Genomic DNA, 14,835 nt, shown 5'->3' with positions numbered 1-14,835 from the left:
AGGCAGGGGCGTCTGTAATACTGTCAACAATAAAAGATTAATTTTAAAAAAGATAAATGTTGATGGCATTCTGCTACTCTCTGCAATACACAGGGTGGGGTAAAAGTAGGCTTAGAGTTGTTTGTATGAACAATAATGCAATAATTAATAAATAATAATATAAGAATAAACTTTGTGTTTCACATACTCATAACTGAAAACCTAACTTTGCCCCTTCCTGTATTCTAAGTATAGTCATGGTATAGGAATATGGCAGAATGTTACCTATTGAAAAGAGGGGGGGGAGGGGAGTGACATTCCTTTTATTAAAACCTGCCATGCCATTTATTAAATGTTGAATTGAATGTCCTGCAGTGCTCCTGGAGTTCAATTCTTTCACAGGACTGGTAACAATGTGGTCAGGACCCACCTCAGCTGCTCTGTCCTCCTCCCACACCCCCAATGCCCCTTCCTAAACAATGAAGACAAAGATGCTTGTCACTGCTCCTCAGAGAGGCCGGTAGTGAAGGTTTCATGAGTCATGTGTTTTACTCAGATCACGCCTGATATCAGCCAACAGCAACCTCAAGAGAACTGGAGATCCCTAGCCGGTTTGGGTCAATGGGTAGAGTGTTGGCTCTCAGACTGCGTGCTCCCAGGTTTGATTCTAGTTAGAGGCATGTACCTCGGTTGCAAGCTCAATCCCCACCTTGGTGGGGGCACATGCAGAAGGCAACCAGTCAATGTGTGTGTCTCTCTCTGACTCTCCCCCTCCCTTCACTCTTCCTGAAAATCAATGGAAAAAATATCCTTGGGTGAGGATTAACAAAACAAACAAACAAAAGAAAGAGAACTGGAGGTATAGATGCAATCACTTAAAAGCTCAAGCTCACTACTCTCATTGGCCTATGTCTACCATTAGTGCATTAAAATATTTTATTAATATCAATTAATAATTTCATCTAATCAATAATACATGGAAAATATCTTAACTGGGAAACTCTTTTTCTTTCTTACAATACTTCCATGGAACAGAAGGACTTCCTTTGCTTGATAGCGAGGTCTTGACGTCTATGGCAAATGCATTAAGAAACTACCTCTGCACACCTGCCACCTTCCTGCAGCCGCTCCAGAGACTTTCTTCTCCTCCCCCTTCTGTCCTGACTACACCATTCCTGCCTCACGGCTTTACTCTTGCTTTCTGCTCAGCATAGAAACCTCATCCCCTGGTCTTCTCCTCTCTGCCTAGCCACCCTGCACCCACAACACACACACACACACACACACCCGAAACCAGCTTTCCTGTACCTCTGCACATTATCTTGCTGTGGTTTCAGGATAGCACTTATCATTGTGCAAACGTATCCTATTCATTCGTTTACATGGTTTTGATGTTTATTGTCAGTTTGTCTCCCAAAAGAAGGAAAGCTCCATGAGTCAAAAGATTTATCTGTCTCATTCACCTCTGGAACCCATTCTCGCACAGAACATATTTTTTGAATGAATGGAGAAGTTTAAATCAAAGCAGCATACAGAAATGGGGTGATTTAGAAGTTCCAATTTATTGCACCATCACAGTAACTTAAAACCATTGTGCTAAAGTTTACAAAAGACTGCTCTTTTTCCTACTGAAAATGCAAGATAGAACTTAGTTGACTTCAGATAGGCTTATCTGGTTCATTTTCAAGCTGTTTTTAAAGAAATGCTAGTCTTCTGATCCAGATAAATGGCTTTCCCGGAAGAATAGCATTACAACAATGGGAAAATTCAGCTGTCCCAATTTTAATTGGGACATAGGTTCAAGAACTTGGGTTCTTGAAATCAGTATTACTGGTGCGTCTCAAACACTACAAATAACCACTGACTGCCAATTCTTTAAGAATATGGGAGAGAGTATCAGGTGGGAGAGAAGTTATATAAAGTCAAATTTCTTATAGAAAGGGAAAAGATGATGACAACCATCAGTTCTATTGATTACCTAAGTGACAAGCCAATCCCCTTGGAAAGGGACACCAAAGATAATCATTGCAACGCCCACACCAGTTCCCATCGAGGACGCCTGGTAGAGGAAAGCTGTAGCCACTGAACCACAAGGAAGCGCGTTGCAGTTATGAAAACTATAGGGACTGAAGGCATCTGGCGACGTAACCGCCTCCTCCTCACAACACGCCTCTGTCCTCACAGAAGTGATGCCTCCTGGTACAGCAGTGTTTCACTGGTCCCTGAACACATGCTAATGACAAGCATCCTAACCTCGGAAAACACGAGTCTTTCTCAGCCACTGCACCTTCTCTGGGGAGTGGAGCGAGACCGCCAGTGCTCAGTGTGAGTTAGAAGGTTTTCTGGCTGAGTCATGAAAAAGAAAAGGAGGTGCTGTTACATTTTTCTACCACTGTGAATAAAATAGCTATTAATAAAAAAGAAGTGTCTCTTGCCCTTTGTGATAGCATGGAGGGACCTGGAGAGTATTATGCTAACCAAACAAGGCAGTCAGAGAAAGACAAGTATCACATGATCTCACTTATATGTGGAATTTAATGAACAAAATAGATCCAGAGACATGGAAGCATGGAACAGACTAACGAATATGAGTGAAGGTAGGTGGGTAGGTGGGTGGGGAGAGATTAACCAAAGAACTTACATGCATATATGCATAACCCATGGACACAGACAGTAGTGCGGTGAAGGCTGGGGTGGTTGTAGGGTGTAGGGTGAAGGGGGTCAATGGGAAAAAAGGAGACATCTGTAATACTTTCAACAATAAATATACATTTTAAATAATAAAAATAGTTATTCATGTTAAAGGAATCTTTATGTGAACCTTAGGATGGGAATCTTCAAAACGATGAAAAGTCGTCTCAGCTGAATGTAGCTGACTTGCTCTTACATTATGTATGTGTCAGAAAAGGATTCGGGGTTGTTTAATCACAAAATGTTTCTAATTTTCATTTTAAGGCAGTTGTGGCAAATCTCATACATGGCTTAATGGTTTCATCCTCTTACTCTCTGACAAAATATTTACATTCAGCTCTATTTCTGCAAAAGACTAAGACTTCAAAAATAGAAATCAAGACAGCCAAGTATATTTAAAGATAACAGGCACTAGATAGTGCTAAGATTATAATACACTTTAGAAATTAACCTTGGGCCAAATTCCACCAGAAGACCTATGGATAGGATCTCAGAAGAGCTAGCTAAGTAATGAGTATCATGGAAGCGATAACCAGACAAGAAGTTCCAAGGATCTGAGCCCCAAGTCTCTCCCTGAGAATCTGTGAGGTATTTCTACGACTACTTCATCTGCTGCAATCTGTGGACTGCAATTTCACTTAAGGTTGGTCATGTAATTGTGAAGTGTTATTGCATTATTGATAAACCCAGGAAAAGAAATGTCAAGCCCCTTTAAAGTCACTGTACACTGAGCACAGCACTTCCACCGGAGAGTTAAGGCTAAGCAGTAACATGATGAGAAGGATTTTCTTATCCTCATAGCTAATTCCAAACCCACATGAAAATGAGAATGAAACCCATTATGTTTGATAAGCACCCACCACACTTGTACATTTTTTAAAATGTATTTTGATTTATTTCAGAGAGGAAGGATGGGGGAGAGAGAGAGATAGAAACATCAGTGATGAGAATCATTAATCGGCTGCCTCCTGCATGCCCCCTACTGGAAATCAAGCCAGTAACCCGGGCATGTGCCCTGATTGAGAATTGAATCCTGACTGCCTGGTTCATAGGTCCACACTCAATCACTGAGCCATACCAGCCACCCACTTGTATGCTTTTAAAAGAACAGAGAACAAATATAAGGGGAAAGAAAAACTAATCAATATAAGGTAATTGGGGAAGATAATTGGATAATGGAAGAAAAAAATTGTCCATAGCAACAAAATAGAAGAGATTATTTATGTTGATTTACAAGTAGATGAGTTCCAGATGTATTTTTTAAATGTACTTCTCCCAGGTGTTTTTCTGCTTAATAAATATAACATCCAAGTTGGAATATTGCTGAAGCATTGAATCACCTAAATTCTGGCTATGGTCTTCTTCTGCCGCTCGCTATTTTAAGCTATTTCTCCACAGGGCAGCGCTACTGAAATCATCAGCATACAGGCTTGGCGGAGCCAGAGAGAAAAAGTACAGTCCACAGATTTGTTTCTTCTGTTTTTCCCAAAACAGAATCTCATAAAAAACATGCCCTCAAATTCTGTCATGATGTAGCTGACAGAATGAGAACTTCGGCTCCTGTTCGTAACTCTGACCATTAAACCCATTTCTTGTGCTACTGAGAAGTCACATAGCTCCAGGAAGTCGGGAGGCACCGTTGCAACTGTTCAAATGGTATCCAGGCAGAACAATCAGTCAATCAGAAACTTTAGTTCCAGTGGGATGAAAGTTTTTGGGGCCAACTTGGAAAAGCCTACAGAACAAGTTTGACTTGACTGCCAAGATCATTTCCAGGACACTGGCTAATTAATTATAAAAGCTTTTTCAAAACAAATTTGAGCCTGGCAACCTTTTTTCCTACCCAAAGAGAGGGGAAAAAAGCAAGTTCAAAATAATAAAAGCCCAGGATTGTTGTGCTGTTGTGTTTTTTTGCCATAGCTTCGTCTTCTTTGCAAGCCCATTTTCTTCTTAGCACCGTTGTATTTGAAGTTACTGAAACAGTGGTAATAGAAACTGGAACTATAGCTTGAATTCCTACTCTACCTTGGGTCATAGACAGGTCATGGGTCGGTCACAAAGCTTCTCTTCAAATCCTTTTGTGGGAAGCAAAGAACAGAGCTTCTTCCTCTTTGGGGGGAGGATAAAGGGCTCATTGCATTAAGTATGGCTGTTACTAGTCTATATATATAAAAGCCTAAGCGACCAGTTGGTAGCTATGATGCGCATTGACCACCAGGGGGCAGACGCTCAATGCAGGAGTGGAAACCACAGACATGGAAACATGGAACAGACTGATGAATCTCAGAGGGAAGAGGAGAAGGTGGGAAGAGATTAACCAAAGATCTTATATGCATACTTATATGCCTGGTGCACAGAACCCTACGGGGATCAGGGTGAAACCAGCTCTCCGAAACTCCCCAAGGGGTTCTCTGGGAACATAATGTCCAGCCTATTTCTTCTAATACAAAATCTTGTGCAGGACACCTCTGAAACCACTGGATTTCTTCTGCACATGCCCAGATATGAAGAGACCCAAGACGATAAGAAATTTCTCTCGGCATTTATCAGCTGCTTATTGACAAATTCCTGGCCAAAGAAGAATTGCCCCGAATAAAAGCAGCCTTCCTCAAAGAGTATGTCAGCCAGATATTCCTAACTCTGCCTCATCCAGAATCACGACCCCCGGCAAACTGCATAATTAGTGCTGCTTGAGACCTGACAGAGAGGCTGGCATAGCATAATTGTATAATCAAATATTAGTTGAAGGAATGAATGATTGAAGGTACCACAATTCTTATCAATCACCATCTCATACCTGGATCATAATCATGTAGCTAATCTACTACTTTTCCTCTCAGTTTCCCCCTGGAATCAGAAATAGATTTAGGGCTTCTCCACTTTTATTGCCATAGAGTATGAACAACAATCAAAATCAAGAGCCAGAACAAGTTGATGCTATTGAATTAATATCTGATGTACTTGTAAAAAGAAAACAATCACATATAACATGTAAAAACTGTGGATCTATGTTGGTTCCCCATAGTTCTATTTTTTTTCTTTTCAACTTAATAGCCCTTGAAAGTCTATAATGTAAACCATAGCTATTGAGCCCCTGACACCCATATTTTATTTGACCAAGTACTTTTCTAGGGAGCATTCCTTAAGTGGTCTTTTCTAAGACTCCCTATTGCTTCTTTAGTGAAAATCACCAGTTAGGACAAGGTATTTAATCTTTTTAAGCCTAAATTTCCTTATTTGTACCAACCACATGTTATGGGCATGCATAAATTCTTAGCTTAGGGCCTGGCCAATAATAAATGCTCAATAAATATTAACTATTATTTTAAAAACTAGAGGCCTGGTGCACAAATTTGTGCACACTGAAAAGAAATTTATTAGAAAAAAATATTTTAGAGGCCGAGGAGGGACCATGGAAGGTTGGCTCCAGGACCTGTCTGGCCCGTCTCGCACAGTCCTGATCAGCTGGACCCTAGCAGCAAGCTAATCTACCAGCCAGAGCATCTACCCCCTGGTGGGCAGTGCCCATCATAGCCACTGGTCGAGTGGTCTACCAAATGGTCAGACACTTAGCATGTTAGCCTTTTATATATATAGATGTTGTTTGGTAAATACTGAATGGAACCAAGATGTGCGAAATAGTGTTGAGGGAAATTCTCAATAAGTCCTAGTCGACTGAGTTTTTCCCTTTTCTGCTGCTGTATTTCATATTTAATGATCTTTTCCCCATCATTTCAAGAGGCAGGAAAGGGAGGGGAAGAGGGCTATCCACATTAGCATTTCAAGGGGGAATAGAACTAGGAGTTAAGAATTAATCTCAATATAAAGTGGGAGGAAATTAGGCCTGGTCAAAGCAAAACATCCCTCTTCTAGGGAACAAAAATAAATTAAGATAAGAAAGATAACATCAGATTTCAGAGCATCTTAGAAGTCATACAGGCAATTCTGAACTTAACTTTATAGGAAGCCATTACAAGCTTTTAATCCAAGGGAGAAATGGAAGGGCAATATTTTACAAAGTGTTAAATTGTGAGAAAATGGAGACAAGGAATTAGCTCCAAAGGCTTTTCTAGCAACAGAGTCTAAGATGATAATGGCCCTGTTAGGGGGCTACTGGTGAGAAGAAGGAAGAACCCAAATGCTATTTCACGAGAAAGAACATGACTTTCATCTTCCCTGTACTTTTTACAAATGTTGTTAAAGAGAAGCATCCTCATAAAGAAGAAATGTACAATTCAGATTTATTTATTCAGGTAAAAATTTCACCCACTCAGTCCACACAACTGGTTTTGGTTTTTATTGCACAATGCAAAATTGTATCTGCTCACCATTTTCTATTATCCCCAGATATTCTCCCAACTGGAAAATGGCCCAGTTTCTACCATATTTTTTTTTAAAGAAAGAAAATTGAGACTCAAACCCTAATTGCTCTACATTGCAAATAGTCTACCTACTATGTATTTTAATAGACAAATCTTCAGCTAACAAAACTACACTACCTTTCCCAAAAATATACCCAAGAGTGAACAATTGCCAGAATTTTAGCTCTTTATCAATGCGCTTTTTCATAAAGTGTTTCATTTAATCCTCACAATAACCCTGAAGTGGGGATTATTATTATTATTATTACTATTTTAAATCTAATACAACTATAGTTATAATAAATTGCCCAAGAGACTACATCTATAAAGGCTGAAGTCAAGACTCTAATTCTTGGGTTCTGAACTCCAAATCCCTTTCACATACAGCCTCCTCTTCCCTCAGAAAAAGTACAAAAACCTCATCTACACATATTGGTTCTTTTCAGTCGGGGAACTATCATTTCTAATCTTTTCCTAGCATCGTCTAGATATGCATTTAGTCTTACATTTCAAAGGAGCAAGAATTCTTTGCTTACCTGGTCCTTCTCAGGTTTATCAGAAATGTCATTCAGACTGGCGGAAGTCAGATTCCTATGGGTCAGGGCTGGGCTACCTGGAAAAAAAAAAGCAAATCCTAATTAAAGACTTCTTCTCAAAAGCACAGAGACTCTGGTTGTGTATTTCATCAACACTAGTAGATGATGATGGACATGGTGATGATGCTTTAGCTACGATAAAGGTTGGAGAGCAGACACAGTTAAATGGAAAGTATGAAAAATCTCCCATAACTTGTTAAAGTCTGATTGCCAGTCTCTATTTTAAGTTAAGTTATACTTTGAAAGAAACATAAAAAACAATAGGCATAAAAGCAAATGTACTCCTGGTTTGGTTTGGTTTTTGTCACGGCCCTTTCACACATGTCCTAACCTACCAGGTGTCCTTTCCTTTTCCTCTCCCCTGCACAGCCAGGCTTTCTCCTATCAGCAGAGCTGGCCCCAGATTCAGGCCTACTGTCCTCTCTCCCAGGCCCCTGCAGTCCTTCTAGGATATCCCTCATTCCAATCAACACAAAAAGCTATCTGTGTTCCTTTCTCTAGCTAACATTTTAATCAAAATATCTCTCCTGCCCTAGATGGTTTGGCTCAGTGGATAGAGTGTCAGCTTGCAGACTGAAGGGTCCCAGGTTCAATTCCAGTCAAGGGCACATGCCTGGGTTGTGGGCTCAATCCCTAGTAGGGGGCGTGCAGCAGGCAGCCAATGATTCTCTCTCTTCATTGATGTTTCTATTTCCCTCTCCCTCTCCCTTCTTCTCTGAAATCAATAAAAATATGTTTTTTAAAAAAGAATTATTTCTCCTTAGTAGGCATCTGATCCAGAATCCCCATTCTTTGCCTCAAAATAGTGTTATCACAGGCTCCTCTAAGTTCCTGCATTCCCATTTGCCAAACTAAAATAAGTATGTCCCTCCTTCCCCCTTAACATGCCAAGCTCCATATTCAAGTCAAAGGATGGTTCCATCAGGAATGCTTCAGGGAGACCAAGCTCTCGGGCAACATAGCTGCTGTAGGTAATATCCACTGGCAATCCGGTCAGTGGTTTTAGACACTGTTATACAACCACAGAGAGGAAGGATGTCTGGAAGACTGAGAGACCATTTTCAAGTAGACTGTGTTAATAATACTGAACTTTCATTCTGCAGTTGGCCTGAAGTCTCTAGGCTTACTAAGCAAAAGAGGAACTTTTCAAAGCCAGGGTGCTTGACCCACCCCTGCAGGGTGCTGAGTAATGCATTCATCTTTAATCCTCAATGGTCTGACTCAGGCTGGTCTTCACACCAAGAGGACAAGGGTTGGGGAGAAAAGCGCAGCAGAAGTTCCAACACAGCTTCACATTTGCTTCCAAAAAATTATTTATTACAGATTTTAATTCCTTCCGGTCAAAACTTCAACACAGAATTTTACAAAAGATTGCAAGCTACTCCTAATAATTTAATGTGTATATGCCAGCACATAAATTAAATTATATAATTGTCTTTAACTACTAGATCAGGAAAATCACAATTTTCTGGGGCTGACAGACAGGATGCTTTCCGCTCCATTGCATTTCATTGAGTAAGCATGTCCTAGGTCTCTGGGAGCCTTTACCTGGTGGGTTATTTTATTCTAGGAAAATTTGAGCACAGAGCATTTTTCAAAGGAAAGAGCTGAAAAAATGCTTTACGGGCAATATCAAAAGAACTTCTTTGAAGGCCACATTTTCTTCTTTGAACTGCATGCACACCACTGGATACAAGCAATACCAGGTACAAACACGAATGCCCCAAGGTAATGTTGGGTTTGAAACGCACGGGTAAGGAGTAGATATAATTTTGCACTTTATGTTTAAAAACAAAACCAGTTATTTAAAGTAAAGAAATCTAAACTCTATACTCCTACGTCAATGAAGCCTTAGAAATACTAATTATAAGTTAAAAGTAGCTTAGGTAAGCGATTAGATAAAACTAATTTCTAATTATAAAGCAATCGTATTAAGTGGAAGTACTGAAATAAATTGAAAGCAGTCTTTCATTAAGTAATTTAAATTTCCTGGGCAATATCCTAAACTCACTCACTGATTTGCTTTGGAAATACTGCAAAGGTACATTTCAACCCAAGAACTGCCCTAACTGCTGCAAAATCTGAATACGTAGAAGCCAAATGAATAAGGTCTATATTATGATGGTAATCTGAATTGATGTCACCACTTTTCCAAGAAACCTCATATACTGTCTCATCATTTCTCATTTCTGAAAGACAGCTATCTATATTTGTGTTATATGGGGAAAGAAGAGGCACAGGTCCAAGGAAGAGGAAGGAACCAGATGGGGAAAAGAAGGCCAGTGTTAAGAAATAATCAACTCTATTGTCCCTCCTACCCTTAACTTTTCTCATTAATAAAAGTACTATTTGAAAGTAAAATGAGGAACATTCCCTAATGTTTAACTTTATAATACACTAGAAGAATCCAAAGTCAACACTTTTAGGTAAACCCTAAGCAAGATGGTCAGCATTCTTCAATCTTTTCCCACCTCCCTCCCTAACAAACTCCTCACCCCTACACCCTCACACCTTGAACCAGAGGCAAATGCTTCCCAATTCCCAACCTGTGGCCCCAGGCCAACAGCATCAGCACCACATGAGAACTTGTTAGAAATGCAAACTCCTGGGACTCACCCCAAATCTATATCAAAACTCTGGGTCTGGGGCTTAGCAGTGTGGGCACTAACAAACCTTGGAAGTGATTCTGAAACATGCTAAGGTTTGAGAATTACTGCTCGAAATAAACCAGTTATCTTAACCGAAGGGTGTCTCAGAGAGAATCAGAGTTGAAAGGGGTTTATATAAGCTGAAGTAGCCAGAGTGGCCGTTCTGATAACCTTGCTCTCCCCCAAGCTACTGCTTCAAACTGTCATATCTCACGCAAATCAGTAAATTAGCATCCTTGCCACATCTACAGACAAAAATGATCAGACCTGGCTTTTCCTCTAAATCATCACCTACGCTATAAAGTAAATAACAACTTTGTTTTGGAAGCTCACTGTTTAATTAGTCTTTTCCAGAAACATACCACCCAATTCAAAAAGGCAAGGACAAGAGCCAAAAGAGATGACAAACCAAATTATATCTGGGAATCAGAAATCTGAGCGTGGCACTTTAGCAAACCCAAAAGCTGTTACACAACAGGTCCCTAACAACGTTCTATTGTGGATATTTTGCACCTGACATTCAATAAGACGCATTGTCAGAACAAACCAGTGCTTTCTATTTAGTATTTTATCTTATAATGTAAACTCATGATACTGCAGTCCTGAGTAAGTGGAGGTAGCAGAGGAAAATGTCTCCTTGTACCAGAAAGGTGTGTTACAAGGATATCTACAGTGTGCTACCACTTCTGCAGGTGGTGATTCCTTTACTCGGAGCTACCACTAGCAGGCACCTCCAATCTGAAATCCAGGGCATACTTAAGACTGTTCTTGGTCCAAAGAAATTTGGGGTTTTTAAGTGTTGCATTTTAAAAAGGCGAAAAAGAAGGACCAGTCTTCTTGTACATTAATTATAATGAATTCGCATATCCCTGATTTCTTGCCATAAGAAAAAGAAAGCTTTGGAGAATCACATTTTCAAGCAGTTTCACACAATCAAAAACAATTTCATTTTCAAAGTACCCACTTGGCAGGTACATACTGTCTTCTATAAAAACTAATTGCACTCTGTACTAAGTTTGAAAATCATTTTTATTCTTTAGCACACATGTAGCAATTCATAAAATCCTCTGCAATTATATCTCTTCAATAAAATAAAAAGGAGTGAGGAGAATGTACAGCATAGGAAGAGGATGATGTGTAAAAGTGTACATATTAGCCTGGCAGCTGTGGCTCAGTGGTTGAGCGTCAACCCATGAACCAGGAGGTCATGGTTCGATTCTCTGAGTTGCAGGCACTGTGGGGTATGCAGGAAGCAGCCAATCAATGATTCTCTCTCATAATTGATGTTTTTATCCCTTTGTTCCTCTCCCTTTCTCACTCTGAAATCAATAAAAGCATATTTAAAATTTTTTAATGAAATAGTGTACATATTAGATAAAAATACAAATATGTATGTAATAACACATATATTGCCACACGCACACCTCATACCTTTATAATAAGCCAATAGAGAACCTAGGAACAAGGTAAAACAAAGATCACAGGGGCTATGAGGTAAACTGTGTTTTTATTCTTTCTAATAATTAAATAACACTTTTAAAATATATTGTTATATTATTTTGCCCTGACTGGGAATTGAACCCTGACCTCCTGGTTCACAGGTCGACGCTCAACCACTGAGCCATGCCGGCTGGGCATTAAATAATATTGTTAGCATAAAAATAACTAAGGTAACTTACATGTAATGGACATTTAAATGAAACTGGGCATTAATGTCAGAAAGTTTAGAGCTATGGGTATGATCTGAACTGCTTTGGACCACAAAACAATATGTAGTTTCAGAATAATGAATACTAATATGTTCTGTCTCCCAATGACTCACTGATGGTTTCCCCCTGCCCTTGTTGTTATAACAAATCTACTAGAAAATGTCTATATCTAAGATTAAAAACCAACTAATCTTTTTTAGTAGTAGGTACTTTAACTTCCATTATCTTAATCCTTACATAAACACTTTGAGGTTAGTATTGTTATTACCACTTTAACAGAAACATGAACTCCAAGGCAGTTAAATTTATTGTCACACAGCAAGTGGTAAAAACATAATTTAAATCTGGATCTCTTAATACCAATCCCACTGCCTCTTAGAAAAAAAAATGGTCTATGTAATTTACATAAACAAACACATAAACTTCACTTCTAATGAAGAGAAAATTTAAAGTATAACTACAAAGAATATATCCCACTTCCATGCCAATTGTGTGCAATATAATATTATTAAAAATGTTTAAGATAAAAATGCTCTTGGTTTCCAATTTTAGATGTTCCCAAAAATGAAATTTACATTTCCTTGTGTTTTCATTTTCATAAAGGAAAAAATGGGGGGGAGAAGGGGGCAGATACTCAACTCAGTCTGTTTAGCACTGAGACTAAATAGTAACTCCAAACCACTGCTCTGTAACAAAAAAGAAAATATGCTAAAAACAATAGCAATGTAATTACAAAAGCAATAATGCCACATGCTTCTGAATGTGCTATTTCACAGACACAGCTAGGTATCTGTAAGGTCCCACAATGATCATACAGCCAATTCTTCATTATTTCCATGTTGGTGTTCTGCATTTCAGGTTACTCCAACTGCAATTCCCATTTCAACCACTAATCAGGAATAGAATGAGACAGAGAATAAATCACAATAATTTTAACTGAGAAACTCTAGAAGGAATTGCTAATGGATAAGCTTACATTTTATCAAACCAGTTTCCTAGTCTTCCATGGCAACAGAATTTTAAGAGCTCTCCCCACCAAAAGCAATATTAAAATAAGCATGTCATTAAAAATTCCAACCCCTTCTCATTCCCTAACTCCAAATAAAATACAGAAATATTTAAAATGTAAATATTAGACTAAGGAAAGTTAAAAATATCATCAGAAGGAGCTCTCTGAAGGAATTTCATAACTAAGAGGAAATCAATTTGAATATTTTTGCTTCTTTCAATTGCAATTGTTATGTTTTATTTAGAGAACTGCTGTCTGTTTATGATTTAATATAATGTAAACTCCAAGGGTCCAGAGCCAAGGCCTTCAGTTTATCTTGTTCACAGTTATAGTCTCTGAGCTTGGCACTCTAGTGGCACTTAATAAGTATTTGTGAATGAGTGACTAATAACTGGGTATCGTTTTACCTCCATTTGAGTTACTATAAGCACTACTGTTCAGAGTCCATTTCCGATGGAGGGAGATGCTGTGTGCACACTTCAATAGCCTTCAGACTTGAAAAGCCTTAGAGTAAATAAGGAAGAAGTTTGTAGCTGGCCCAGAACTAACAGAAGGAAAGGACTTTGCCAAAGTAGCTTAAAGCCATCAGTTGGCAGTGTAACAGATTAAAAAAAAAAAAAAAAACACCCTGTAAAGGAAGAATCAGGAGGTGAGAATAAGAGGAGAAAATAAGGGAGTATGTTGGCACTTCAGCAGAAGGAAAGGAGAGCCTTGGGTAGAAAAGTCTAGGAGAAATGAAATAACTCAAATATTGTAATTGGCTTTGAAAGTTAAGCAAATTTGGAGGAAGGAAGAAGACTTGAAAAGATCCAGATAACTATCAAAGTATGTGAGTCAAGTTCTAGCCAAAAGCTAAAGTCATCCCTAATGTATGGGGCAAAGATAATGGAAGGGACATCCTTCTAGAGAGAAATAGAAGTGCACAGAGGCCAAACCACAACATAATAAACACCTATGCCAATGAGTCCTCACAGAGACTACTCTACTTTTAAAGACCATTCTCTACCTGTTGAGATCTCAGCTGTCCAGATGCTGCTTAATAATCTTTCCAACTTCAACTACCTTCACCCTACTCTCTCCCGTTTTAGAGTTTTCTGCTACTCTTTGGGCTTTTCCCGAGAGTCAATGTTAGGTCTTAGATTTCAACGTCAAATAGACAAGGTTCATCTCCTCTAATTCTTTTAAAATTTCTATCAACAAAAGAAAAATGCTCTAACCATGGATACTCCCATCTAATCTAATAAAAGACAAACATGCAAATTGACCATACCTTCGCTATGCCTTAAGCCATGCCCACCAGCCAATCAGAGCACTATATGCAAATTAACCCAACCAAGATGGTTCCCGGCAGCCACAGAGCTGAAGCAAGCAGGAGGCTTGGTTGCTCCAGTGATGGAGGAAGCCAAGCTTCCCAGCCAGCTCTGAGCTCCACTGGAGGCAACAAAGTTTCAAATAGAAGATAAATAAACCCCAGATACCTGCTTTCAGCCGGCTGTGGCCACGGAGCTGGAGCGAGTAGGAGCCAGCTCTGAGCTCCACTGAAGGCAACAAAGTTTCAATTATAGAAGGTAAATAAATCCCAGAGTAAAAAGAAAAAAGAAAAAAAGAGGCTGGGAGCTTCCATCGCTGGGGGGCTTGGCCAGCCTGAAAAAGGCCCTCAGCCCCTCACCCAGACTTGTCAGGCACCCCAGTGGGGCCCCCCTACCCTAAAGGGGGTGCGGCCAGCCTGAAAACAGCCATCAGCCCCTCACCCAGGCTGGCCAAATCTCCATGGAGTGAGGGTCCCCACTGGGGGGGCTTGAATAGCCTGAAAACACCCATCAGCCCCTCACCAATGCTGGT

At 39.5% G+C, this 14,835-nt stretch overlaps 1 protein-coding gene across 8 annotated transcripts in view; it reads right to left on the bottom strand.

Annotated features, from left to right (window-relative positions):
• Positions 1-14,835, bottom strand: part of SLC4A4 (solute carrier family 4 (sodium bicarbonate cotransporter), member 4) — a 345,530-nt gene that overhangs the window by 134,869 nt on the left and 195,826 nt on the right. For all 8 annotated transcript variants that reach the window (XM_015567926.1, XM_015567925.1, XM_006769914.2 and 5 more), the window contains one exon: positions 7,568-7,644. In XM_015567926.1, coding sequence (XP_015423412.1) covers positions 7,568-7,644 — 77 coding nt within the window. The remainder of the gene's footprint in view (positions 1-7,567; positions 7,645-14,835) is intronic.

This window comes from Myotis davidii, unplaced genomic scaffold, assembly GCF_000327345.1.
Source record: "Myotis davidii unplaced genomic scaffold, ASM32734v1 scaffold284, whole genome shotgun sequence".
Lineage (NCBI taxonomy): Eukaryota > Metazoa > Chordata > Mammalia > Chiroptera > Vespertilionidae > Myotis > Myotis davidii.
This window is presented reverse-complemented; position numbering and strand designations above follow the sequence as displayed.